This window comes from Phodopus roborovskii, unplaced genomic scaffold (assembly GCF_943737965.1).
Source record: "Phodopus roborovskii unplaced genomic scaffold, PHOROB, whole genome shotgun sequence".
Taxonomy (NCBI): Eukaryota; Metazoa; Chordata; class Mammalia; order Rodentia; family Cricetidae; genus Phodopus; species Phodopus roborovskii.
Genome location: NW_026126563.1, coordinates 3603842 through 3631828, shown reverse-complemented (window position 1 = coordinate 3631828; position 27987 = coordinate 3603842). Strand labels below are relative to the sequence as shown.

Sequence of the window (27987 nt, the reverse complement as noted above, 5' to 3'; positions counted from 1 at the left end):
GGCTCTGGTCCCGGTAAGGCTGGGAATGTCCCTGACCCAGGCCGCTCAGAAGTGAGAAGCGCACCTCCTTGTGCAAGGCTGTGTCTCAGGGACAGGGAGGCTCACTGTTACGAGATGGCTGGGCAGGCAGACAAGGATGTGAAGTACTACACGCTGGAGGAGATTCAGAAGCACAAAGACAGCAAGAGCACCTGGGTGATCCTGCACCACAAGGTGTACGATCTGACCAAGTTTCTGGAAGAGGTGAGCTGGGCGTCCTCGCTCCAGTGGGGCGCGGGAAGGGTGGCCCAGGCTTTGGGTCTCCCAGGCGTGACCCGGGACCGATGGTCTGAATATGCGTTATCTGATAGTGCGCATTTGTTTGCGTACATTTAGGAGGGCCCTCCGCGTCTGCACACTTGTGCTCGCTTCTGAGCATGCTCACCTGCGTGTACACACCTGTGCCTGTGCTCCTGAGCGCCTTGGGTTTGCACACCTGGGCATGTCTCCCGGTGGTCGGGAAGCATCTTAGCAGTGTGAACGGTTTTTCCGGGCAGTTAAGGGCAGAGTACTTGCAGGCCAGAGCTGGATTCCTACGAGGTGCTCAGGAGTGTCCTGAATAAACGCTACCCACTTGCTAGGAGAGGGCATAACCGCATGAGGGTTTTAAAAGATCGCTTTTTGTGTTTCCGAATGGACTTCGGATACCGTCCGGTTGGAGACCACTGGTATAAAGAATTGTGGGGTCCGCTAGGGTCGGAAGTCCAGGAGGGGACACCCTCAGGGGCACTCTGAAGCCCACACCTTAACGTTCACAGTGTTCAGTCAGCAGACTGGATGTTAATACCCCTACTACAGTAGTGACTTGTCCAAGAGCCCCAGCCGCCCCATGGTTGGGTTGCCAGGAGACTCCCTAGCCTGTACTTTGAGCGAGGACAAGGGTAGGTAGCATGCTGCAGTCAGAACACTGGCTCTTCATCCTTAAGCCACGGGGTGGGTTAGCTTACTTTAAGAAGGCACTTCCTCTGGCAATGCTAGTCTCAAGACTAGTTTTTGGGCACAGCCCAGGGGGCATTTTGTAGTTTTAAATCTTTATTCCCTTGGGACACACTTTGGCTTTGAGGGCATTTGGAGTCACAACACAACTTTTACATCCCACTTCTCCCCGATAAGTAAGAGTGCTTATTGTTGGGGATGGTTTGCATGTGTTTTGTTTGTGGACTGGGCAAAACAGAGGCTGAGTCTTAGATCATGATTTACAACAAGAGACATTTTGTTTTGCAGAGAATGTTTAACAAACACAGGAAAACCTTGAAAGTTTAGAGTTGATGTCTTTTGGTAAGAGACTTGATTGTTAGTGATAAAATGGGGTTCCGATTTAGGTGGGAGCGGATTGCAGTGTGGACTCAAGTCTGCCTCCCTTCTGTTGAGCCTAGAGGACTTTTGCATCATAGCTTCTCAAACCGACATAGCTTCTCAAACTTTTCACATGGAACTGTTGCTTTAGCCATTTCCCATGATATATGTAATTCTGGGATTTTACGATACAATGTGTCCCTTGACTTTGTATATATAAGAAAGTGTAGTATTTGTGCAAAACAAACATTGGGGTATGTTATACTAACTATGAAGTTCTTTCAAACAAGGTCTTTAGACCTCAGTACTGCTGACCTTTTAGGTTGCCTCCCTGTCCTGCCCTCACTGGGTGTCCCACAAGGCATGTCATGCAGTTCTCTCTGATAGAGAATCGCTGGCCTAAAATACGTTGTGTATGAGTTTTAAAAGTAGATCTTTGAAGTAGGTAACAAGGAAGAGATTATTACTTTATTCTCTCGTTTAATCTCACACGGTAGGAGAGGGGCAAGAGGACTCTACAGGTTTTCTCAAGGGCCAGGAAGCAGCTGCTCAGTTGGGGAAACAAGCTGGGAAGCAAATCTTCTGTCTCCCTAAGTTATCAGCACCCCATCTTTGAGCAACATGGGGAAGCTCCCTGGGAGCCAGTCAGTTAGGGAGATGATGGAGAGAGTTGAGTTTGGGAGACACAGAATGGTTGGATCCTGTTGACTAAAGGATTAGAGGGACCAAGGGACCTACCTGCTTTTTTTTTTTTTTTTTTTTTTTTTTACCCCTGCCCTCACTATGTGTGAATGTTCTAGAACCTTGGAATGTAGCAGGAGCATTTCTCAAGACTGTCAGGTTTCTCAGTCTATCCAGATTCCACATGTGTCTCCTCCTGGCATTTTTTTTTGTAGCTTGCTTTTGCTACTCACTTGTTTTACACAGTGTCCTAAGCATTGGCTTTCCGCCCCCAGGGTAGTGTGGCCTTTGGGCTCTCTGCGCTGGTGCTGTACTGTCCCTGCGGATGACTGCCTGTGTCCGGTCAGATCACGCCTTTCACACACGTCTCGTTCAGCTTCACCTGCAAGGACATGATGCAGCTTTTCTTCTTTCTACATTCCCGCAGTTTCATTTATCTGTGTGGGCCATCACAGCCTTTGGCTTAAACCAGAAATATTTTACAAGACCCAGAATGTCTGGCCTTCTGCCCCATTTTCCCTGCCCTTCCCTCCCCTTCTTCTGTGTTTCAAGGCTCCATGAAGCACAGGAACTGAAAACTAGTCTATCCTTGCTAATTTACAAATGGGGAAAAAAAGTGGGAGGAGCATGTGTCGGCATTGAACTTTCTGTCATCTCCAGCGTCTCCTCCACAAGCTCTGGGTTCTACTGTCCATGCAGCCAGGCTTCCCGGGTTGTTTTCTCCTCCTTTAAGAGCACCTCATTTCTGTCTTTACTCTGCTGCCTGCCTTTTTCTTGCCTTAGGTCTCTCACATGTGAAGGGAGTAAAGGGAGGGCTGTGGCAGGGCCGCTTGCAGCTGACATGGGAGTTAAAGCGTTGGCCAGTGTAATGTGCGTGCCTGTAATCCCAATGCTCCAGGACCCAGGAGTCAGAGGCAGGAGGATTGTCAAGAGTTAGAAAGGCCAGCTTGGGTAACAGTGACAGTCTGTCTCCAGAAACCAAAAATAAAAAAATACCCTCCAACATTTTTAAGACACAAACCAAGGTGAACGTTTCTGCTCGTTTGTAAACTGCAGTCAGGGACAGACCTGGGCTATGATTTTCTTTTTTGCAGCGTCATGTGCAGCTTGAGTGCTTGAGTTGTGTTTTCAAGTAAACCCAGGAGGTAATCTTGAAATAGGAGAGTACTAGAAAAATTATCTTTCTAGTCAAGAACACAGATTGGAGGTTGCTTGTGCAATGGGAACTCTGTCTTCCTGAAAGAATGTTGAGGTTCAGAGGACGGGTAGAAATCCAAGAAAGAGGGTAGGCTGATTACAGGCAATCTAAACAGCAGCAGGTGTCTGATTCCTCCCCGGTGCCTGCCAACAGTGTTACAAGGCGTATTACCTATATATTTTGACCCCCCCTTTTTTTCTCTCATTCTGACCCCTAGGTTTTTAGTTTATTTTTGTGAAATTGAATCTTGTCATATCAGATCATGTTATTAACCAGGTTAATGATTATAGAAATTTGAGAGATCATTATTTGAAGTGAAAACAGTGTTTAGGGCCAAAGAACAAGTTTGTATTTCCCTTCTGTGATTGGACCAGGTTTTTAGCAGAGCTGTGGAAGGGAGGGCAGAACACATCATGTAATTAATTACCTCTCCGCTCTGTGGGCCGTGGGTGTTTGTAAACGTAGATATCCCCTGGTCCCGGTCTATAAGGCAGGTTGAACCCCCCTCCCCTCCCCACCATGGAACATTTTCTAGTCATTCCGGGATTCTGCTATTTTTAAACTGAGTCTTGAATATTCTTTGAAAGCATTCGGCCTTGCAGTAGCCGTTGGCTTCTGACTCATTTTGGCTTTTGGGGGTTTTAATGAAATTTTGTTGTCACATTTTGTGGCCTCTTCCATAGACATATAATGGAGCCCTCAGTAATGGGCGTGACTGAGGCATCCTGGGTAAAGGGGTAACAAAGTGATATCCTGCAAGCCAAAACAAAGGCACCGCATCACACTCCACACTCGAGGCACCTAAATCTCATTTTTATTGTCTTTAAGGTGAGGAGAACTTTATAGATAAGGAAATAAAACAGGTTATACAAGCCAGTGGGATAAAGCAGGACTAGGTAAGACGCTAATCGCTATTTAACTTGAATATCTGTTATTCTAGAAGACTCCCAAAGCCCTGGGAGACAACCCACAGCACCTCTCTTGCATAAGAGAATCGAAATAACTCTGGTCCTCCTCCACTCGTGGGAGCACATTAGGCGGGGGTAGCAGGCCTCGTTCTGGTCTTAGAACACTGGGAAAAATAGTATTCATGAAAAACACGTAAAGAGAGGGTGTTCAGACAATTAAAATTTTGTATTTCTTTTCTTGTTGTTATTTGTGTTTGTTTTTGTTTTTGTACTGAAGGTTGAACTTGGGGCCTTGAGCATGCCAAACAAGCCACTAACCCATGTACCCACACTCCTTGCTGTTTTATTTTACTGTCTGGCACAGGTTGGCCTTGGGCATGTGGTCCTCTGACCTCAGCCTTCTGAGTGCTGGGATTACCAGTGTATGCCACCCTACCCACTTCACGTGATTACATTTTGATTGCCGTCTTCTTGAGGCGAGGAAACGGCTTAATGGCAAAAGTATTACGTAGCATGCTCCAAGGTGTGGATTTGATCCCCAGCACTTGGGGAAAAATTCCCTTATAAGTTGTCATAAATTTTTGCTGTGTGTTAGGGCCGACATTAATTCCATTCATAATTAGTGATTGTAATGTTCAAAGAAACTATTCAAAATACAGATGTCCTCCTGAAACACGAGAGAAGGGGGTCTCAGCCCCGGAGCTCCTCCCCCCTCTGGTAGCCTAACAGGAGCCCCCCGGAGCTCCTCCCCCCCTCTGGTAGCCTAACAGGAGCCCAGCCAGTGTCCTTGTTTGATTCCACAAGTGTGGGCACGCACTGCACTCGCTCGCTCGTGGGCGCTTTGTGCTGGTGGAAAGAGACTACTGTGGTCACCTGTTTCTCTCTCCACTGCCCTCTGCCCCCGGGACCCACCTTAGGATCCCTTCTGCTGTGTCTTTATTATACTGTTCCTTTATTTTAGCACACCAGCCACTCCCCTCGCGCACAGTTTGTGCTTAGTCTACCCCTGGCTACTTCCTCACGATAAAGCCCTGTGATGAAAACTTGTGTGCTTTTACATTTAATTTTGGTAAGTAAAGTATTCCTGGTGTGGTCTGGTGGCCACTCACAAGGGCTCACATGCCAGAGGGTTTTTTTTTTTTTTTTTTTTTTTTAAAATCTGTGAGTCATTTAAGGTCTCTTAGTAACCAAGAAACTTGCTTGTGATGTGCCCACATCTAAATTATGTGGGTGTGTATTGATAGCAGAAAAAGAAATGAACGGGAAAAATGCCTGGCACCGTTAGCGTGTAAATTCTGTTAGTACTGCGGTTTGAGAAATACGCCTGCATTCCTATGGGAACACTGGCCATCATCACCAATATTGTTCTGTTTCTTTGTGCGAGCCCACAAGACCATTTGAGAAGTGGCCTGAGAAGCGGCAGATCCAGTGAAACAGCAGGGGCCCCCAAGCCATTCCCTCTCTCTTTAAAAACTGCGTTCTTGGTGTCCCCCTGGGATATAGTTTCCTTGGGAGTGTACCTCTGAGTGTATTTATGAATTGGCTCCTGAGCTTCCTGTTATTATCACAACCAGGAGAATGGGTTCAAGATGGGATGGGCCAAACTATTGTAGGTGGCCTTACCGAACTTGGCCTTCTTGGCCCGTGGTCAGGAGGATTACAGAGATGGAACTCACTTTCGTATACCCATGAAGTATATTCTAGCGTGTGAAAACCATGGGACACATCCAACACAGAGGTCGGGGGAACCCTGGAAGAAGGATGGGTGTGCGGGGCGGGGGAGAGGGGAAGGGGGAGGGGCTGGGTGTTGCTAGCATCCTCTAGGCTCACTCTGTGGGGCTGCTGGCTGGGGACACAACTGTTTGAGTGGTTGCAGGCTTCGTGGTACTAGGGTTCTCTCCTGTCCGCTGTCCTTTGTCGTTCTTCAGACTTTGCCCAGCTGTGGCCACCTACTCCCTCCTCCCCAGTGAGGTCATAAAAGCCATTGCAGGCGACACTGACTGGACGTGTCTTGACGTTCGTTGTGTAGTGGGCTCTGATGTCGAGTACAGTGTGGTTCTGAACCCTTGTTGGGGTTGGATAGCTCTACTGGTAAAGTGCTTGAGGCACAACCAGGAGGACCTGAGTTAAACCCCCAGAATCCATATAAAAATCCCTAGGTGTGTCGGTGTACATTTGTAATCCCAGAACTGCGAGGCAGAGTTGGGGGTATTCCTGGGGTTCACTGGCCAACCAACTTGTCCAACTTGGTTAACTCCAAGACAGTAAGAGTCTCTGTGTCCAAAAAAAAAAAAAGGTAGAGAGCATCCGAGGAATAGGCACTAGGGTTAACCTTTGTCCTTTACACACACATACACACATGCATCCATGTGTACACACATTCCCATGCGTGGTTACACATACATGCACAGATGCATACACATGCAAACCAGACCCCTCCCCCCAAAATAAGAAACATAACTCCTCTATGTCGTCACTAACGGCAGGCCTTTAGTGGTGGGCAGCGTTTTCCTCTGAAAGGCAAAGAGATGAATGTGGCCTCTCAAGGCAGCCAGCGTGCTGAGGTCGCACAGTAGAGCAGCCCACACTCCGCTCTACCCGACCTGAGGTATAGGGTTTGGAAGATAACCAGCACAGTTTTAAATGAATCGTCACTTGCCCCGAGGTTTCTGAAACCAAGAGAGAGCTGTGAAGCAAAGATGAAAGGGCAGACTCATGCTGTCTGACTTTATTTTCTTCTTTTCATTCTAGAAGGGAAGGGAAGGAACCATAATATTTCTCACAGGAGTTGCCCGGTTTATTCTTGGCGTAGGGGGCCTTTGCCACTGGGCCCGGCTTAACATGGGAGTGATTTTCACAGAGAGAGGCACAGTTCCCAGGTGTGGGGCTTGTGGGAGAAGGCTGTGAGGATCTGGAGAAGGCCCCGTAAGTGACGTGGTGAAGCTGTTGCTCTGACCAGTCCCTGGGTGTGCCTGGCTGCCCTCCTGCCTTTCCTGTCTTCAGCTTCCTTCTGTCCCACAGACCTCTCCTGTGGAGCTGCCACACACACACACACACACACACACACACACACACACACACACACACACACGCAGGAATTGTGGGACATCCTTCACTGCCTGGACTCCTCGGTCAGTGGCTCTGATGCCTTGGCATCCTCAGCTCCCCTTGCTCTGGTCTCTGGAGCAAACCTTTGGCTTTGTTCAGCTTGGTGGTGGTGGTGAGCTTTCAGCTGGTTAGCACGTGCTAGCATTACACTAAGGAATGCATTCCCGAAGAAAGCTAGACTCCCGTCTTCTCAAAGCCTGCCATTCCCTCCGTCCATGACTCCCCACCGCATTTAGAATAAAATCCTGTTCCTGCCCAATTTAATGCTGGGTAGTGGGGCCCTGCCTGTGGCTCCTTTCTTTCCGGTGGTAACACTATCTCCTGTGCACACTGCCTTGTGTATTGTTTTCCAAACCAGCTAGACTTGTTTCTGCCTAAGACCTTTGTTCTTTCCCCTGTGCCTGTCCCTTTACCCCCTGGCCACTGTCCCTTGTGGGTCACAGCTCCACTGAAAGACAGTTTTCTGATGCACCTGGTCGTGGTGACATCGGTCAGCACCTGACCCTTGCCTGGTTGGGGTGCTCTGCCTTCTAGATGGCAGGCTTCATGTGCGTCTGCCCTGGGCGCAGCACCTGCTCAGCAGGTACTCCCATGGCGGAACCGTGACGCACAGCCACTATTGCATCCCACCCCACCCGTTTCCCTGCTCATGGCACTTGCTGGTAGCGTTGGGACCGCTTCATCATAGACACTGGATGGAATTCCGTCCTGAGGGATTTACCACTCAGCTCTTCTGGGACTTTGTTGTGAAAAGTCTGGATTGTTACATAACCACCGAGCAAAGAGCACTCGAGCCAGGTCCCTGTGCTGTAAACACTGCGGAGTTTAGTGCACACAGAGCACATCCGGGGGCCCTCTCTTTCCTCTCTTCCCCTCAAAGCCAGGGCTGCCACCTTGCCTTGGCTCTGGGTTCCACTTTCTCACTCGATGACATTTCTCACGGCCTTTCTTCTAAGCTTGGCCCCCAGGACAGTCTTTATTATTTAACATGGCGGCGACCCCACCCCTCCCCATCCTAAAATGTACACATACACTGCTGCTCCGAACGTCCCCCCCCCCCCCCCCCCCGCGTCTCCTCAGACCTTGCTCCCTCCTCGTGTAGTGTAGTGTGCAGCCTTGGAAAGTCCTGTTAACCCTGCCATCTCCAATCTCGCCCTTCCACTCTCTGTCTGGTCTACTCCTTTCTCTTGAAATTCCATGAGCGCTTTTTAAAGCAGCTCCTGCCAAGGTTTCCTGTGTGGTTCCCGATGTGTCAGCTGAATGCCGTGCACTTGTTTCCTGCATGGCTTTCCGGATACCATCTTCTGGCTTTCTCCTTCTGTTCCTTTCCTGCCTGTGTCTGACCACAGTACTGCAGACCCTCAGACCGAGGCGTTTTACATTTCCTCCTGGACTGTCATGTCCAGTGTCACAGATTTCATCCGGCTTCTGGGTTATTACATCCAGACCAGAAGGGCCCCTCTTCTGAGCACTGACTTAGTGTATGCTGGTTTATTTCATGTCCCGCTTAGCTATCTGATAGGCTTCTCAGCCCTAATGTCTGAGGAAACAATGCCTGGTTTTCTGTTCCAAAGCCCCCTTCTTCATCCTTCCCCAGGGCAGTTGATAGCAGTTGTGCTCTCCAGTCTTGAGTCTCTTATGCTTTGTAGTAAACACAACAGAATATTCTGTGGGCTTCTCTCTCCAGCTTTCCTGTCTCTGCGACCCTCACTGGGCTAAGCCTCTGACATCTTATGCCTGGCCCTGTCTCCTATGACCCTGAATCTGCTCATCACAACAGACTGACGTTTTAGACATCAACTTTGTGTCACTCTTCTGTTTTAGCCCTTCAGGGATAATTACTCTACCTAAGAAACTTAGGGTGTCCATACAGCATTCCGGAGAGCACCGGGCACAGGGACACAAATGCTGACCTGTGGAGTAGAAATAGAAAGTCCCCTCCCCCCAAATAGACTTGTACAGATAATTCTTAATAAAAATCTGAAGGCAGATTAGTGGAGGAATGGTTCTGGAATGGCTGGGTATCAGTGGCCAAAAATTAAATAAATCTTGTTTTAAACCTCACATTTTCTGGAAATCAGTTCAAAATGGATCACAGACTTTTTAAAAATTTTTTTTTTTTATTTTTGAAGAGGTTAGATTTATGTAGAGTTGTTCTAGGCACAGTACTGGAAGTCTGACGCTTTCTAAGTTCTTCACATGGGGAAAATATCCCTTGAAAATGTCTGTACAATTTGTCTGCCCCTTTACCCTCTTCAAGTATTAGGTAGCAATCACCCCAAGGAGCAATCTTAACTGGGTGTGATGCCCCCCCCACCTCTCCCACCTAACTTCCTAGCCCTTCAGAGGTCAGCACTGCTATGAATTTGAGGCTAGTATAGGCTTCCTAGTGAATTCCAGGGCAGCCTGAGCTACAGAAGAGATCTCAAAACAACAGGTAGACAGACAAAGCCAATCCTGACTAAATTATTCAAGCTGGAAGTCTGTTCAGATCCCTGAGTTCCTTAGCTTCTCTCTCTCTCTCTCTCTCTCTCTCTCTCTCTCTCTCTCTCTGTCTCTTTCTCTCTGTCTCCCTGTTTCTCTGTCTCTCTTCAGTGCTACAGATCAAATCATGGTTTGGGTCATACTGGGCAGTTGCTAATCTTAATGAAATCGGGTAGTCAGTCAAGAAGTCCACTGTGGCCACCCTAGCCTGATGGCGTTGGAACGTGGTTCTATCCCTGGGAAGCAGGCCTGGCCCCAGCCTGTCTTCCCTCTACCTCAGAGTCATTGCTTCAGAACCTGGGATTTCATGCCCTTCAGGAATCAGAATTGTATGTATTGTATGTCCACTCACTTTACTTGCTTTATTTTATCTAACGAGACAGACTTAGTAAAATAGTGGTCAGGACACACTGACCAAGCATAAAATCACCATTGACTCATGGAATATTTTAGCTCAAACATTCACTATTTTGTTTCTAAAAGGTGAGGAATTTTGTTTTCCTTTTTCAAGGAGAGAAAGCTACTAGTTATCTCTTGGCTCACAGCTGACACCCACATTACATAGGTGCCCTCCTCATAACTGACCTTAAAGAGTGAAGTCACTGTTTTTATAATGTTTCTGTGAACTCCTTGAGCCTCTGGCTCAGTAGAATTGAGGGTCAGGAGTTAGGCAGACTCCCTGTTGGCAGCTTTTGTCTCAAGCCAGGAGGTTGAGGAAGAAGGTGACCATCTTAGAGACCGAGCCATGTGGCCTTTCCCCGTCTCCCGACCAGGGATTCTATCTGTCTACCTCTCAGAATCGTGGTCGCTAAGTCCATGATGATGATGAGGGCAGTTGGTAAGAATAGGGTTCTTTTGGTGTTTAGTGTTAGAACAGGCTTTTAAAAGTTTCTAGGGAATGGGGTCATGGGGTAGGGAACTACATTATTGAGCATTATTGAGCATTCCTAGGTGCCAGACTTAATACCATCATGCCGTTTCATCTTCTGCAATTTGAGGGTCTATTTTAAGGTTCTGATAAATGATCATGGGAAGCTTATTGGGAAGTAATATCGTTCTCTCTCCTTTCTGCATGTTTTCTTAATACACAAAACATGCAAGTGAACCATTAACCACTATATTTTTATACACGCAAACTCTGGTTAAGCTCTCAAGGGCAACCTTGACACAGAAAAGCAGCCACCAGAAAACATCTGGAGAGGTTGGGGGAGGAGGGCAAGTGGTCACCAGATGTGCATTGCTTGGAGCATAGAGAACATCCCGGACTTAGCTCTGTGGTAGCGTAACTCAGGGCAGAACTTTCTGCCCAGTACACGAAGTGGTTTGGAGACTTGGTTTGCGATCAGCCTGTTACTCAGGCTACAGCATTCTTCCTGTTCTCTTCTCTCAGGTCCTGCTGGCACGCTATTCTGACAGCTTGCTTGCCAGTCTCCCTATCTAACAGACTTGAGGTGCTAGGATCTCTCACCTGGAGATGTTTACATAAAAGTTGGTACCACCTTCTTCCCTGACTCCTGTCTGTCAATCAAAGAGCTTGGCTGGGAGCTTGCACCATGAAACGACCTCTATTCTTGGAAAAGTGTGAGCAGAAAGCCCCACAAGTGACACACACACACACACACACACACACACACACACACACACACACACACACACACACTGGCCCTCTCTGCAGAGCCCCTGCCATGCTGTTCTTGAACTCTCCGTAGGACCCCTACCATGTTGTCTGACTGACAGCTCATGGTGCTGATACCTCTTCTAATGGACTTCTCACTCTCCAGTTTGTCTCTTCGTCCCTCTTGAGCACCCTGCACCCAAGCCGAGACCTTTCACAAGTGGAAAAGTTGCAGGGACTGAGAGCTAGACGCTGACAGAAAGGTTGGGAAACTTTGGAGGATGGATGGATGGATAGATAGATGATAGGTAGGTAGATAAATAGATGATAGATAGAGGACAGCTAGCTAGATGGATGGATAAATAGATGCATGATAGATGATATGAAGGCAGGCACTGTGAAATGCAGGTACCTCAGGCAAGATCTTTGAGTGTTTTTTCTCCAGTCTCTATAGGTTAGTCCTGTCTGCCCAGAGGAGCCTGTCCTAACCCATGAGTCTCCCCACGTTTTCCATCGTTACACACAGCTGCTTGTCCCTCCATGACAAGCCCTTCGGGCTCTTTCCGGGCTTCTGCTATATCTTGCTCCGTGCTCACGCTGTCTCTTTCTCTGTACTGTCTCTGTATTATTGCTTCTGTGCCTGTTGCTTAGCTATTTGTGTACATTGTCACAGTCCTTAGGAGACCTGCTGCTTGGCTTTTCCACCTTGCACACCAGGTTTGGGGTAGAACCCAGATGTCTGAGTGGGTGGGTGGGTCTGTGTGCCAGCTGGGTGATTGCATAGGTGGACTTCATGTTGGAGCCCATCTAAGGTCTTCAGTGTGGAACGGCTCTTAACTGAGGTTGTGCTTGTGTGGAGTCTGTGAGCCCGTGAGTCCACGCCCCGTGGAGGTGTTGGCTCCTTCACAGAGCCCAGAGTGAGCAAGAGAATTCCCATGAATTCAAACCAGCTTGGAAGCCACCATGATTTGCTGTCTTACAAGAACAGACTTCAGAAATGAAAGAAAACATTTGGTTGGGCTGCCTTGTTATTTTGAATCTTAAACTGCTTTCCAAATAAGTTTATATCTTTTTTTCATTTTGTTTTAACTGTTCCAGATAATCTCTAATAAGTTTTTATTTCTGATTTTTTTTTTTTTTTGTTTTGTCTATTTTGTTTTTTGGTTTTTTTTTTTTCCTTTATGTGGGTTTTTGTTTTCATTTTTGTCTTGTCATTGCTTAGGGGAATTTGTTTGCTCTCCCCCCTTTCTCTCTCTCTCTCTCTCTCTCTCTCTCTCTCTCTCTCTGTGTGTGTCTCTCTCTCTCTCTCTCTGTGTGTGTGTGTGTGTGTGTGTGTGTGTGTGTAATGAAAGAGCCTGTTTCAAATTCCAGCACTGGTAGGCTTTTGAACTACATAGTTACATTTATGTGGCAAAGTATTTTTTGTCTTTGTAGTTGTTTGTTAATCTTTGGTCAAGGAAACTCACTGCAGATCAGGGCCTGATGCAATGTACTATGCTGTGCAATCTGCTAACCCTCTGGGGCTCTGCCAGTGCTACTTTTCTTTCGTTTGTTTATAGGGGCTGTTAAGAGCCCTGACATAAAAGTAAGTGTGTGTGTGTGTGTGTGTGTGTGTGTGTGTGTGTATGTTTCTGTCCTTTGAATTATTCTGAGTTGGAGAATCTAGAATGTTAACATTCGGTTTTCTTTGAGTTTAAAGAAATAATTTCCTTCCAAATTTCCCCAAAGAGAAATTTATGAAGAAACGTTGTGTCTCTGAAGTTTTACTTTTGTATATCCACATTAAAAAATAATAATAATAAAGCAATTGATCTGAGTCAGAAAAGGCCTTGGCCCTGTCCTTCCTTCCAGATTACAGCCTTTACCAGTTCTCTGTGTCCCTTTTCTTCACCTGTAAATTTCAGGAGGGTGTTCCCTGAAGTTCCTTTTAATCTCTACTGTTCTGCGCTTTTAACCTTCAGCCCTTTTGGAGTCAGGATCTTTGGCCCAGATGAGTGTTTCTGGGCTTGGCTCTGGATTCGGAGGAGGAGTCCAGGAGTTGTTGCTGAAGGCAGGCTGCCCTGTACTAGCTCAGATCAAGTAGGGGTGATGGCTTTTTTATTGCAACACCGTCCTGTCCTGTAGCATCGTGGTGGCTTCCTGGAGTTGAGTTGCTATGGCTTTTAGCCTCCATGTGTCAGGGTCTTTCAGCCCTTTGTGTTAGGGCTGAACTCCTCAGGCACATCTGCCATGCTGTGTTCTTCTGCAGGCCTCAGAGTGGTCCTCAGAGTGCCTCCTGTGACATGCTGGTTCTCAATGCCCCCTGTGCTTACTTAATTCTTCCATCTAGTCTTTCATAGTTGTCATTATTTAAACTAATTTCTTTGCTAATAATAATCAGGCTCTGCATGCTGCCAGAGGTAACCTGTTACCTCTGACCTCCACTCCTTTATTTACCTGCTCTTTGAACTTAAGTTTTAACTGTCCAGAAAGGACATAGATTATTTTCTTTTTAATCCTTTCTTTCTGTCTAGATGTCTCTTCTATCCTGACTATAGTCAACAACATAGAAGACTTCTTAATAATTCTCTAATCGATATGTCAAGACACTGGCCCCTGAATTGGTTTGAAAGAATTTTGAGGCTTAAAACTATATTTATGCTGCTAGGGATGGTATCTATCTGACCAGCTGGATTTCTTGAGTAGGTAATTGATGTGGTAATTAGATTTAAACTCAGGAAACTCAAATGACCATGCACAGTTGAGATGAGTTTATTCACTTGTCAAACCCAGTAGCTCTCCTGCCCAGGGCTATGCGTTAACTGTTCTATCCCGAGGAGTCCACACGTGTGCTCCCTTTCCAGGAACCATGGTGAAGGGTCCTCATCCTCAAGCTCAGGAACAGCACTAGAGTAGAGGAGATACAGAAGATAGGGCAAAGGATGAAGGACCTCTGGAAGACTCTGTCGTCCTATGCATCCGCCTTCGGTTAGCCAGAATTTAACCCCACAGGATACCCAGCCAAAAGGGAAACTGGAGGCATCTCCTGCCTCTACTGAGTTTGCATACTGTTGAGTAAGAGAAACACATGGGGGCCACAGTCTTCTCTCACCCATCAGGCTGGTCACCGTGCTGTAGGTAGAGATGCTTCCCTGGTTGAGAAACACAAGACGTGTGTGTTGTCTGCAGGAGCTGACCACTGCAAGGCTTTGATTAGTACAAGAAAGGCCCACAGTGATCTGCACTGAGTATTCAGCAAAGCTGTCTCTAAGGCCTAAGTAGGGACTGGAGTGATGGAGACAGCTTGGTGACCGGAGCCGTGCACACAATGAGAAGACCCCGCGGTGGACAAGTGATTATTTTTACCGAGGAAAGAGTATCTCTGTAATGGCAGTTGCAGGCTGCAGGTTTGAATCTAAAGTGATTTTGACTTCTCTAGCAGCATTATATTTTCTCACCTGAGCTCATCGCCTCTGTGTTAAGAGTTATATTATCCATGCAAGAAATCCATATCATAACTTGTATCTAAAGTTGTTGTATCAGATCTTACAGGTCCATTTGGTCCATTTCTAGGTCTCAGAAAATCTGAAATGGATTTTTCCCTTACCGTTTAAAAAAAAAAATCTGGATCCTGTAGAGCAGTGGTTCTTAACTTGTGGGTCTCAACCCGTTTGAGGGTCAAATGACTCTTCCACAGGGGTCACATATCAGATATTTACATTATAATTCATAACAGTAACAAGATTATGAAGAAGCGAGTCACTGTTGTAGAGTCTAGTATGTCTGCCTCCTCTCCCGTCTCTTTGGCCTCATTCTAAAGGGTTGAAGTGTGTATCACTTTACTAACATTTTATCATTTTTGTCCTAGTAAGTTAAAGTAATGCTAGGTCATGCCTTCATTAAATGCATTCAAGGGCTGTGTGAACGCTCTTCTACCCCACTCTAGTATTCATTGTCCTCAGTGCGTGAGAATCTCTGCACATCTCCACTGGCAAAGTAGTTGCATGGTGTACACTCTATGGTCCTGGTTGTTACTGAAATAGAGACTCAGTCAGGAGCTAGAGGATGGGGAAGATGAGCACCCTCTGGGGACATACACAGGCTAGCCAGCTTTGCCTGTAATGTTTGGGTTCGTTATTTTTTTATGGTCTGGGATAAACCAATGCGTACTGTAGTCTTAAACAAGAGCCATGCGCTGTCGCTGAGGTTCCTAGAACTTGGCTGTGGATGGTATTATCATCTGGTCCTTTAGGGAGATTTCGCATGTGTCATTTTGATAACTTTGGAGTCTCTCGTGAAGAACGAAAGCAGTTCCAGGAATGGGTGATCTCTTCCCAGGCTGGGTGCTTTTCAGATTAAATTCTTTACACTAGAGTTTATTGGAAATGTGTAGCGTGGGTAGGGCCATGGCTGGTTGGCTTTGCTGATATGTCATGTTAATGCTTTTAACTGGGCTCACAGCAAGTCATTTAACTACTTACATAAAAATATTAGGTAAGCATGATTAGTGAAAGATGAAATAGAGTCTGAGCTTTTATCTGCATTGGCCAAGGGTCTGCAAATAGCACTAAATTTGTTAAGGGTAAATGTTACTCAGTGAAGAAAAATGGCCAACTCTGTAATATTGTCTCCTTTTTAAAACTCTTACCCTTTTTTTTTTTTTTTTTTTTTTGGAAACCAATGATGCACAATTTAGACTTTTAAATGTTATCCTAGCTCACTGAATGCCACTGATTGGGATGCCCAGCTAATACGGCCAGGGGGAGATCCTCCTTCCCATTCAGTCGCCCTGAATAATGAGGGTTCTTGTCTTGTCTGTTCCCTTATCTGAATTGACCCAGCTTTGCCCGAGTTTTTTGATGTCATTCATTTAGTGCTTACTTCCCTACCTTTTCTATATTTCTCATTTTTTATAAGTAGGCCCTCGAATTCTAATTTATGATACATATATATGTATATATTGCATTTAAAATTTAAAATAAATTATTAATTAAATTTCAGTTAGATGTTTAGTGATTATAAAGCAATGATTGAAGCAGTAACTCTTAATTTATTTAAGATTAATATGAATGAAATGTTGTATATGTTTCAATTGCATTGCACCAAGAAGACTTTTTCAGAACCTCTCCATGTCGCAGGATTGGGATGATTGTAAAACGGGTTTGGCTTGATCCTGCTGTCTAGTCCACAGTTACAGAAGAGTCACTTGGTCCTTGGCCATCTCACTCCTGCACCTTTCCAGGGATGAGTCAGCCATAAAGGCTTTTCTTCTGAAGTGTTTTGGTTTGTATTAGGCTCTTCTTGTGGGAACGAATTGACCACCATGGTGACTATTGCTAAGTGACAATGTGTTTTTGGTAATTGCTAAGAGGGTGAATCCCAAATGTATTCACTACAATAAAACCTTGATAGGAGGTGTGTGAGGTGGTGGATAAGTTAATCACCTCTATTGAGTCATTTCAAAATGTTTATGTATTTCAAAACATTCTGATCTCTCTCTCTCTCTCTCTCTCTCTCTCTCTCTCTCACACACACACACATACACGGTGTGTGTGGAGAAATCATGAGCAAGCCTATTTCACCCTATGGCAAGGGAGAGATTTATTTTTTAACATTTACAAAGATGAACATCACGCGTCTGTGTATCTGGGGATCACACAGCTCATTCACACTTGCCCCTTAGGGAACATTGCTCAAAGTCAGGCCTGGTGTTTAGGAACTGTTGGGTTGTTCATGCTTAGTCATAACTGGTTCCATCAGAGAAGGCCATAGAACTTCTGTTTTCTTGTTTTGGTTTTTGATTTTGTGTTTTTTTTTTTGTGTGTGTGTGTGTGTGTGTGTGTGTGTATTTCTTTTAGCCCAAAGGAAGTACATGCTTCTTCAAGATTAGATCATATACTTTTTTTTTTTTATCATTTTTTTTCTTCCATCTTGAGCCTGTTTATTTAATCAGACACGATTGGGTGTGTTCATGCTTACATGCCCCACAATACTTTGCACACAGTAGATTTTAATTGAATGAGTTATCATTTAAGTCTGAAGTCCTGCGATCTGAAGGGTAAGAACTGTTATAGCTCAGGGAAAGGAGGTTTGTATGAACCGTTTGGAGTGAGACAGTTCAGCTGATGTCATGTATGTAGTCTGCACATACTGAAGGCAGGCGGCAGACACAGATGAACAGGACAGGCTGAAGTCTGAGTTATAAAGGATCTTGCAAACAAATGTACACATGACTGGAAAGCATAACTGAGCTGCGAAGGAAAGGGTAGAGGCTATAGTGTGGGATGTTAGGTTAGGAGTGGGAATTCAAGGGTGGCGTCTGAAAAAACATTGTCATTGGAGCAGGAATGGTATGACCACAGCCACAGAGATCATGGTGGCAGCATTCACTGAGGAGAGAGTATATTTAGGGCAGGAGAGAGAAACGTTATGCTTGAAATGAACATGGGTCATCAGGTGAGGTTTTCCAGTAGATACATGTTCTAGGAGCCTGGCACCGTGGAGGCACAGAATTTGTTACTCAGCTGTAACCATCACGGGACAGGTGATCTGTAACTGGGAATGCAACCACCAGGAGATAGTGCAACCCTTTGGCCTCAGGGCCAAGGACTGGGCCTCAGTGTTTACTTCAGGTGGCTTTGGTGGGCTGAAGGACTAAGAGGACAGAGCAGATAAAGACAGCCTTTCAAAGAAGAGGTCCATGATTAGACGTGTTGTGTTGCTGAGAGCCAGCTGAGTTTTCAGGAGCTGGTGGCCAGCTTTAACTGTCTGTGACATGGTTTGTAAATGCTTGGACCGGGTGTGTTTAGGGCCTCTGATTTTGAAATGTTTGTATATTCACAGTGATGTCCTAGGGATGGGACTCACCAGGATGGAATCCATTAGTTTCATACACTCCTTTCTGTGTTATCAAACACCACTAGTTAGAGTTCTGTTCCAGGACCTTGGATCTGAAGATATGTAAGTCCAGTCTAGACCGCTGCACAATTCCTTTTTCAAAAACAGACATCACCTACATTTTTCTGCTGTCCTTTAAAAACAAATGAACAAACAATAAGTCTGTTGTAGCTTTCTGAATCAAAGTCACTAAATTTGAAACAAGTTCAGTGTCATTTACGTCAGAACCCTGCAGACGTAATTTCTGCCCAAGAGATTTTTGATTTGAACAAGAGACACAATCTCCTGAGTGTAGACCAGTTTCCCTACAATTTCTCTAACTAGAGCCTCTGTTTTTCTCTTTCCCAGAAGTTAGTCTTGTTGTAAAGGAAGTATCTCTAGAGGGTTCCTCTAGGTCCCTCCACAACACCTGTGTGTCCCTTGAGTGTAGATGTCTTTGGAATATCAACACCTCATAGTTGAGAATGCTCTTCACTCTTGCAGGACATATATGGCAAAGCCATGTCCTGCTTACACACGCAGCCTGAAGGCAATTGTATATAATTTTAGTACATCTGTGTTTTCACTTACGTGAAGTCAAATTATAGAATTTTTTTTTTTCAATTAGGGCTATAATGTCAGCACTCAGTACTTTTGGATTTGGGGATTACGAATGTACGATTTGTGCCATGCTTCCTGAACATATCCTTAGTTCTGAGCTGGAGATGTGGCGGAAGATTTCTCGATTTATGGCAAGTGCCAACTCTTAGTATTTTGAAACAGAGTTTCTGTTTTTGTCAGATCGAAAAGTAAAAGCTATTTAACACCATTTACTGCTATTCCCTCATCTCTGACTGGGAGCTCTCATGTACTGGCAGGATCGGGGCACATCAGGGCAGCTAAAGGAGTTGGGAATTCACAAAAATACATGGAAGGAGTCATGATGTTGGAAGATACGTGATCATGGTGCATTGCCAAGGTTACTCCAACCTCTTCCTGTCTCTTTATGGAATTTTCGTTCCCAGTCCCTGCAGTTAGTATAATAGTTGTTGTAGTTTGGGTCTTCAAGCATCCAGTCATCCATCCATGGAATATCTGAGTGACTTCACTGGCTCGAAGCCCTGTCTTCTACTCTGTCTCACATATTTTATTTCACACCTCTATCTCATGTCCATCCAGACCTCTGTCTCCCCCCAACCCCATCCCTTCATCTTCCATCTTTGCCTTCCTCACCCCAGCCTGCTTCCCGCTATGAGCCGCCATCTTTTGGCCTCGATTGCTTGCTCTGTCCTCTCCGGCCCTCAGGACTCTTTTCAAAGTGAAATCCGACTTTCCCACCTTCATTCCTTCCTACAGGCTTCTCAGTGGTCCCCCATTGTTCACTAAAGACAAGATCCCTGAAGAGACCCGCTGGCCTTCTTGGCCTGGCTTGTCCTTCCCCTTCCTGGCCCCCAGGCTGGCTTCCTTCCTGCCCCTGAACTCAGGCTCTCCTGCATTAGAGGGGCTTCCTCTGTGACCCCTGACCCTCACAACTCCAGGCATCCCTGCTTTGTCCCTCCGCGTTGGGGACACTCTTTCCTCATCTTGGAGGCTCTCGCCGACCATCATTTACAGTTCACAGTTGAGCATTGTCATGCTTGCCTCTGGTCTCCAGGGGTAGGAACCAGGGCTGTCTTTGCTTCCTCTTGAGCCTGGCTTTTGAGGACACGAGGCGTGCATTTGACTAGAGCCACACAGGCAGGACATGAAATACCCCTTTGGGAAGATGGGACCGTGTCACAGAAAGACTGGCTCTCCTGCTCTTCTCGGCCACAGTGCCCTTTCCACCTCTCCATCCTTTCCTCCGGCTCTACAGCTGCCTGCCGCTGTCAGAGTCGGGAGGGTGGGGGACAGACTTCTGCTGTGGATGTACCTTTGCTCTGTGTGGTTATGAATTAGAGGCTTTCCAGAAAAATCATCGGGTGCTCGCTACTCTACCCACCTTCTCTTTCAAAGCCTTGCCTTTCCTGTGGGCTACTTCCAAATGCTACAGTATGTCCAAAAGATAGGCCATGAACACTATTGTAAAACTAGTTCCCCCCCCCCAGACAATTATGATTTAATGGCTTAGGCTTAATTTACAAGCAAGCGCTTTCTCTTTTTCTGTGTGTGTCATTTCAAGGGAAATATTGGGTATTACTAAGAGTTGGTCCCGTAGCTCTGCTCTCTTATCAGGACTTGAAGCTCATTTTACCTTCCAGAAAGATTTAGGGTAGAGTTAAAACATTTCAACATCAGTCAGTTTATTTTGTATTGTGGTTTCTCCTACGTTATTTACATACGTGCGCGCGCGCGCGCGCGCACACACGCACACACACACACACACACACACACACACACGAGAGAGAGAGAGAGAGAGAGAGAGAGAGAGAGAGAGAGAGAGAGAATGAGCGAGCTGTGGTCAGTGAGACCAATAGCCCAACGTGTTCTCTCCTCTCTTTCCCTGACAAATGATTTAGGCAAGGTTCACGCTGGACACAGAGCCTTGGGTAAACATGCCCTTTGTTTCCTTTCCTGTTGGAGCCTGTGGTGAGGGCTACCCCCTTTGCGCTGCTCTTTCAGGTTAAGATTGCTGTGTAATTGAGGTGGACCCATGCTGTCTCCACCATAGCACTTTCAGCCCAGGATTCTCGTGGTCCCATAGCAGATGATGACGGCATGTCCTGGTTTGTGTTGTCCTGGAAGACAGGCTGCCCCTGCTGGAGCTCCCCTGTCCTGAGCAGGAAGCCCACGTTGAGGGACTTGTGAACTGCGTCATTAGCTAAGGAGCATTCGTGTGGCCCTGGTCACCTCTGGGGACTCTGGCCCATCATATCTCCTCCCTGCCTGCCTTTCTGCTCCTTTGTCCAGTCGATGTTTGGCAATTCCAGATAGTTCCAGAACCAGTAAGTCTTGATCGCCGCTGCCACACCTGGGAGATGCAGCTAGAGCCTTTAGTGTGCATTTGATTCCTGTCGGCTACTTTTCATTGTCAGAATGGCAGAAGCAGGGCACGGTCCAGCGGAGTAGGGGGGTGTCTGCAATACTGAGAACAGACACCAATATTGGGAAGCGTTTACTAAGACACTGCCGTGTTTACTAAACATCAAGATATGTGTCTGACCCGTTTTAAAATATGTCCTCCAAAGGATTTTCTTCCTTTTCATTTTATGTGTATGTATGTATTGAACATGAGAGTATGTATGTGTACCACATGTGTGCAGGTCTCTCCCCCTGCCCCCCCCCGCTCCATCCCCCCCACTCCCCCCCCCCCCGCACTAGAATTACAGGTGGTTGTGAGCCACCCCTCATGAGTTCTGGTATCGAATCTGGTTTCCTGCAAGTAGCCCCCCCCCCCGACTACTAGTATTTTCCCAGGTTCCCATAGTGTCCAGTTAGTGTTCCATTGCTATGAAGAGACACAATAGCCAAGGCAATTCAGAAGTATTGAAATCACAGGCTTGCTTGCAGTTTTAGATGGTTTGCCCGTGGTTATTATGGCAGGAGGAAGCCAAGAATGACGCAGGAGTAGTAACTGAAAGCTTTCCATCGTGATCTACGGGCAGCTGCAGGCAGACAGAGGGAGACACTGGCTCTGGCGTGGGCTTTTAAAACCTCAACCCCCCCCCCAGTGATACACATCTAACAATATGACCACACCTCCCAGTCCTTTACAAGAAGTTCCACTAACTGGGGACCAATCATCCAAACCCTACAGGGGTCAGGCTCATCGAAGCCAGCACACACAGCAGTTAGTGAACACTAGGTGGGAAGAGTCACTGCACCCTGGACCTTCATCTGCTTTGTGTTCAGTAAAGCAAGTGCATAAGATAGTGGCCATCACTTTCCTTTAACAATGACCAGACAGACCTGTTTGCCTTGCTCCCTTGACAGCAAGGGCATCATCATCAGATTTTATTCTATTGTTTGGGCTTCCTGACTTTCCCCCATGCGTTATAGTTTGGGATAGCCTAGAAGGAGGTGGAGGAGGGGGAGGAGGAGAAAAAAGGAAGAAGGAGAGAAAGAAACTAAGGAAGGAAGGAAGGAAGGAAGGAAGGAAGGAAGGAAGGAAGAGGCTTTAGTGCTAGACATGTCCAAACATAGAAGGAACAGGTTTCAACAGCAGAGTAACTTTCCAGCTTTTGAGAATGTTGGGTGCCCTTGTTATTTTCTGTCACTGGGAAGAAGGCCCGAGTACAGTCAGCTGCACAGGGAGGTGCCTCATGAACCCTAAAGTGATTGCTTAAAAAGGCCAGGATGACTTTGATGCAAGTACCTCTTCAAGCTTAATTTAAGAAGTGGGTTTTGGGTCCTAGAGACAGGTGGCCGAGCCATTAAAGGCTCATAACCAAAGATATAAGTAGTGGTTAGTGTTTTGGATGATTTAACCAAGCGTGGTTTTCTTTTGCAAATCTCTGGACCTCATCATCTAAGGCCTCTTCTCACAGCTTGGACTCTGCTTCCTGAAGCATGACTTTTTTTTCCAATTAATGCAACTCAGAGCACTAAAATGCTTCCGCCAAATAGAAGGTTCTTCCTGTCCGACCCATGTAGACGTGTGCTCTTCTTTTAGGGGATGTTCTGGTTATACTGATGGCAGTTACTTATATCTCTCTAGAAAGAGTAGCGTGCCTGGCCTGAGCCTTCCTGCTTGTCCAGTGAGCAGTGCTGGCTGCACAGTCCCCTACAGATTGCGCCTTGCTCGGAGACTTTGTGCTCGCCTCTTTCTGACCAATGAGAGGGTCCCAGGTCTGAGTCTTAAGTAGGAGGCTGAAGAGACAGTTATGGACACATGAAGTGTGTGTGTGTGGGGGGGGGGAGGAATCTGCGGAACTTCCTGGAAAAGCAGAGCAGACACTATCACACCATCACCACACTATTAAGGCTATCCCGGTAACATCCTTGCCGCTGGGTCCATAGCATGGAGTCAAACAACAGAGGAAGTTTCCACAGCGCCATCACCGAGGAACTGGATAGTGAAGGAGCGTGCTTATAGTCCATGTTGTAGACCATGAAGCCAACGTCGTCACCCGTGACTTCTGGGGCGGGCGATTTGATTAGGCAAACTAACCATTTCCTTTTAGGCCATTTGCCAGGACAGGTTTTAATATCCATGTACCCTGTCCTTTGAACAGCATCCTGGTGGAGAAGAAGTACTAAGGGAACAGGCCGGGGGTGACGCTACTGAGAACTTTGAGGACGTCGGGCACTCTACTGACGCTCGAGAACTGTCCAAAACCTACATCATCGGGGAGCTCCATCCCGTAAGTCACTGCCTGGATTTGTATCTACAGAAATTGTACAGAAAGAATAGAACAAAGACAATTTCTTGTGATTTAAGAATACTTTGTTAAAGACAGGGTCTCAGTGAATAGCCCAGGCTGGCCTGAAGCTTCTTATGCAGCCCAGGCTGTCCTGGAACTCACTCCTCGGGCCTTCATCTCTCACATGCTGGGATTATATGCATCACCATGCCTAGCCAGGACACCATTTTTGTCATAAAATGAATTGGTTGAACCTTTTTCTTTGCTTTACATTTTTTTGGTTATAGTTATTAGTTATGCCTGCACTCAGAGTCAGAATGCTGTCCTCCAGGGCCCTGTCCCAGGGACACCCCCGTCTCTGAGAGCTCGCAGAGAGACACTTCCAAAGGGCAGAGCATCGGTCCAGTCAGTTTGTTCTCCTTCAGTCAGGGGAGTGAGGGTAGCCATGAGTACCTTCCCTGATGACAGGCAAACAGCCAGCTACTGCAGCCCAAGTAAGCAAACAAGAATCTTTAAAGAAAAGGTAACTAGACATAGGCATATCCTATTTTTATATATGTCTTATTATATGTGAATGATGGCTCTTGTAAGAACCACAAATGAAGAAAAGATAAAAGTAGGCTCTTTTTAAAAGTCCCAGAAATCCATTTTAAAGCCCATTCTGTTGAACTCTGTGTGTGTGTGTGTGTGTGTTCCTGTGTCTGTTTGCTTTTCTATTATCTTTTGAATTTGCTGGGTCATATGTACATATGTACTTTGAGAGACTCTGCCTCACTTGTCTGGAAGGTTTATCAGCCCACACATTTTCATAATCATGCTTCCCAGAAGTAACATGGGCGTGTTGCATCTGCAAGCTGTGTCCTTGCAAGCATTCTTCCCTGTCCTGTTCCTTTAAGTTCTGTCCCCATGAGAGGGGAGGGTGGGTTTCAATTAGGTCACCTCCCTGAGAGCTTTTTCTGTGGTCAGCATTTAGATGCCCTTGAATTTTTACATCCTCAGCCTGGGGTTTAAATAGTTTATAATTACATTTCTGGGGGGATTGCAGGCTTCACTGAGGCCTGCAGACAGATACATATCTCAGTGAACTGGAGACTGGAGAAGGAAGGGAAGGGTTTTTTTGCCTTCAATTGCTCTCTGAATTGATCGTCACAGTTCAGCTCTAGTAAGCCTCTAAACACCTGCACATTTAAACAAGACAGTCAAGGATCCATTCTAAACTCTGGGACTATGGATGCAAACGCCTCTGTTCCTGAAATCTACTTACTGTTAATTTTTGTTGTCAAACCACACGGATCAAACTTTGTATTTTGCTGAATGCCAAGTGCTATTCATTGAATAGTAATTTTTTTAAAATTCTCAAAAAAGTCAGCCCTGTGAAATATGAGACTTTTCCAGATGTCCTATTATTCTTAATGACCACCCCTCTCTCTTTTCCTTACAGGATGACAGATCAAAGATAGCCAAGCCTGTGGTAAGTTTGCATAAACATCTCAGGGGAGTGATGGATGGAGTAACTGTGTATCTTCATTGCATTTAGTACAAGTCAAACTAGGGCAAAGACTATACAGGTCTTTATAGGTAAGGTAGAGATGTAACTTATTGGCTTTGCAAAGTTTGGCTTGGGGATTTTTGTTTCTTTGTTTGTTTTGTTTTGCTTTTTACCAGTCCATGTGGTTTTGAGGAGAGCTTGTATGTTACTTTGTATAACAAATATATTACTTTTTAAAACATCGTAATTGTCAATAAATAAAAGTGTAGTGCTAGCCTAACATGCATGAAGCCCTGAGTTCAATATCCAGTATCAAACAGAGTATGCCAAGTAAAGCAGCATTGTGCTTCTCTGTGAAATATGTAACCTAAGCCTTATTTTCAGAGGACTTAACACCTGTTCCAGTTGAGGCGTGTTTTCCACTGCTAAGTGGTGATTACAGCTTAAACTCTCAAGTGTCACAAGCGAGTGTCTGCCCCCTCGCACTAACTGTTCGGCACGCAATAGTAGTGTGCCTCCAAAGAGCTCTTTGGTGTCTCCTGTGATTGTGTTTCTTCTAATAACTGAATAATGTTGTTTGTATATTTAATTGTCTCTCATAATCAGTGTTAGTTATACTCATGTACTCTTGAAAAGTAACCTTGTCCTGGCTATGAATTCCTATGGTTACCAGGATTTGAAAGTGCTTCAAAAGATAACAGGTGTGATGTATTCTTTTTAAGTGACTTGTTTTTCTTCCTCTACTGTGTCAGGAATCATAAAGGTGATGTGTCAAGGTTGGTGTGTGTTGCTGGGCCGCTTTGCTTGTGCACCCCCTAAAATGAACTTACCTTTTAAAAAAGTCTCCTTAACATGCCTTGCGGGGTACTGCTTTGCCTTGCTACAAACAGGTGCTTGCTTTACTTCATCTGCGCTGCAGGAAGCTACAGGTGTCCCTTTCCGATAGAGCCGGCCTGTGTGTAGCTGCTTTTGTTGAGACACTAACAGTTTCGCTGGTGTGGAATATTATGAGTACTTCCTAACACGTGTTAAAGCCTAAGTGTGTGTGCTTCAGATTTTGGACAGTTTGGGGAAATACCTGTGTTTTGTTTTTTGTTTTTAAATGGTGCTCATGAGAAGGGCTGTGCTTAGAAAGTGCTGGAAGAGGACTGGAGAGATAGCGCAGCCATTATAGGATAGGCTCACAACCAAAAAAATATAGGAAAGTGCTGGAAGGTAAACACCTTAATGTTTTTGTTTATGCAGAGTAGTTTCTCGGTTAATCGGTTAATCTGTGCTCTTCCTGGAAGGGAGAGAAGTCTCAGAAAAGCATATGACCTGACAATTGTTACCGTTTTGGTTGACACACTTCTGTGTGGTTTAGGTGAACTTTTATTCCCTATCGGATTTGAATGGAATAAATGACATTTTTATCTCATATCCCACGCTTTGAAGAATTAAATGTCCCTTCCAAAAAACAGTAACGCAGTCTTGTATATGTGTCCATGTGCTTAAATGTTAAGTGTGGATTATTATATGTATTCTATTAACATTTCCAAATTGTAAACTTAACGTTCTCAAGTAATTTAAATATGGTGCTTAAACTTTCATTTTCTTGAAAAAGGATGAAATCTGGCTTTTTTTTAGTAAGAACTCGGACATAATTATCCCTTTTAACAATTTTTAAAAGATAGTAGTTGGATAAAATGATTATTTTTTTTTAAATCTTAAAACAGGATTTAATTGTGTGTGTGTGTGTGTGTGTGTGTGTGTGTAATGCTCGGATGTGTACTGAACTCCGTGTCTTCTTTTGTGTTCCAGGAAACTCTTATCACTACTGTGGATTCTAATTCCAGGTCGTGCACTCGGTGTGTGGGAGTGTGCAGCGTGTGCCTCCTATTTGTGTGCATGTGTGAGTGTGGTGGTGCGTGTGTGTGTGCGTGTGTGCGCGCGCGTGTGAGTGTGCATGTGTGAGTGTGTGTGCGCGCGCGCGTGTGCGTGAGACAAGGTCTCATGGAGGGCTCAGGAGGCAGAGCTGATGGACACCTCCCCGTCTGTCCGATCCTCTGCTTAGACCCCCACTGTGTGTTTCTCGGCCACCTATCAGGACGAGATTCCACGAGGGCCCAGACCGCTGGGGCTTTCCACCCTAGACTGTCAGTTGGAGCTGTCAGCAGTTTTCAGAGTGACTCCAAATACCATCACCCTCTGCATGTACCCACCAGAGACAAGTAGAGTTCCTTCTTTCCACGGCAGCCAGCCCCTTGGCTGATGAGTGCTGTCCATGGTGGTTCTTACAGGCAGAGTTCAGTTTCTTTCATTCCGGTGCTCACTATGTTTTCAAAAGCAAGGTTCAGCTTCATCGGGGGTCACTTAAGCATCTCTTTGCTCTCGTGTCTTTCTAGTTGGTGGACCAACTGGGTGATCCCGGCCATCTCAGCCCTGGCTGTAGCCCTGATGTATCGCCTCTACATGGCAGAAGAGTAACTTGCCTCTCCACGCCAAGGATGGGAAAGACTGCCCCGGAGAAGGGAGAAAAGAAGCCAGTGTTAATCACTTTCACTGACAGGAACCTTCCCCTGAGAAAGTAATTGTAATATATCCGTTTCCCCTTCCTTCTGTGTTAGTTAACAAATAAGGAACCCTTTGTACTCTTAGACTTTTCAAATGTGCCTTTTTACCCATCAACTTCATTTTGATGTTTCTTCACTACGTAATTTACTTATTGTAAGCACGATCTTTTTAAATATATCTGGCTTTTAAAGTATACCATTTGTGCCTGTTTATTTGGTGCTGCCTTGGTTTATTTAACAGAATTCTTTAATGTGCTGATTACTCAGACCCTGGTTGTGTGTGTCAGCAGCCCCAGGGCGAGTGATTGTTCTCGTATAATTATTCAGTGACAATTGCAATTAACACATGCCTATTATGTGTTTGTATATTATTAGTTGCTTTCTTGTCTCTGACTAAATAACTGAATGAAGTATCTGCAAGGAAAGGGAGAATATGAGTCCCCATCATGGCCAGGAAGGCCTAAGGGCTATGGTGCAGGT

General features: G+C 45.7%; 1 protein-coding gene across 1 annotated transcript; it reads left to right on the top strand.

The window, feature by feature from the left end:
- Nucleotides 1-48: 48 nt before the first annotated feature.
- LOC127234999 (cytochrome b5) lies at nucleotides 49-27703 on the top strand. Its single transcript, XM_051202083.1, has 5 exons — nucleotides 49-243; nucleotides 23338-23466; nucleotides 24908-24937; nucleotides 26756-26790; nucleotides 27340-27703. The coding sequence occupies exons 1-5, from the start codon at nucleotides 115-117 to the stop codon at nucleotides 27419-27421; spliced, it is 405 nt and encodes a 134-aa protein (XP_051058040.1). The 5' UTR covers nucleotides 49-114; the 3' UTR covers nucleotides 27422-27703.
- The last annotated feature ends 284 nt before the right edge of the window (nucleotides 27704-27987 follow it).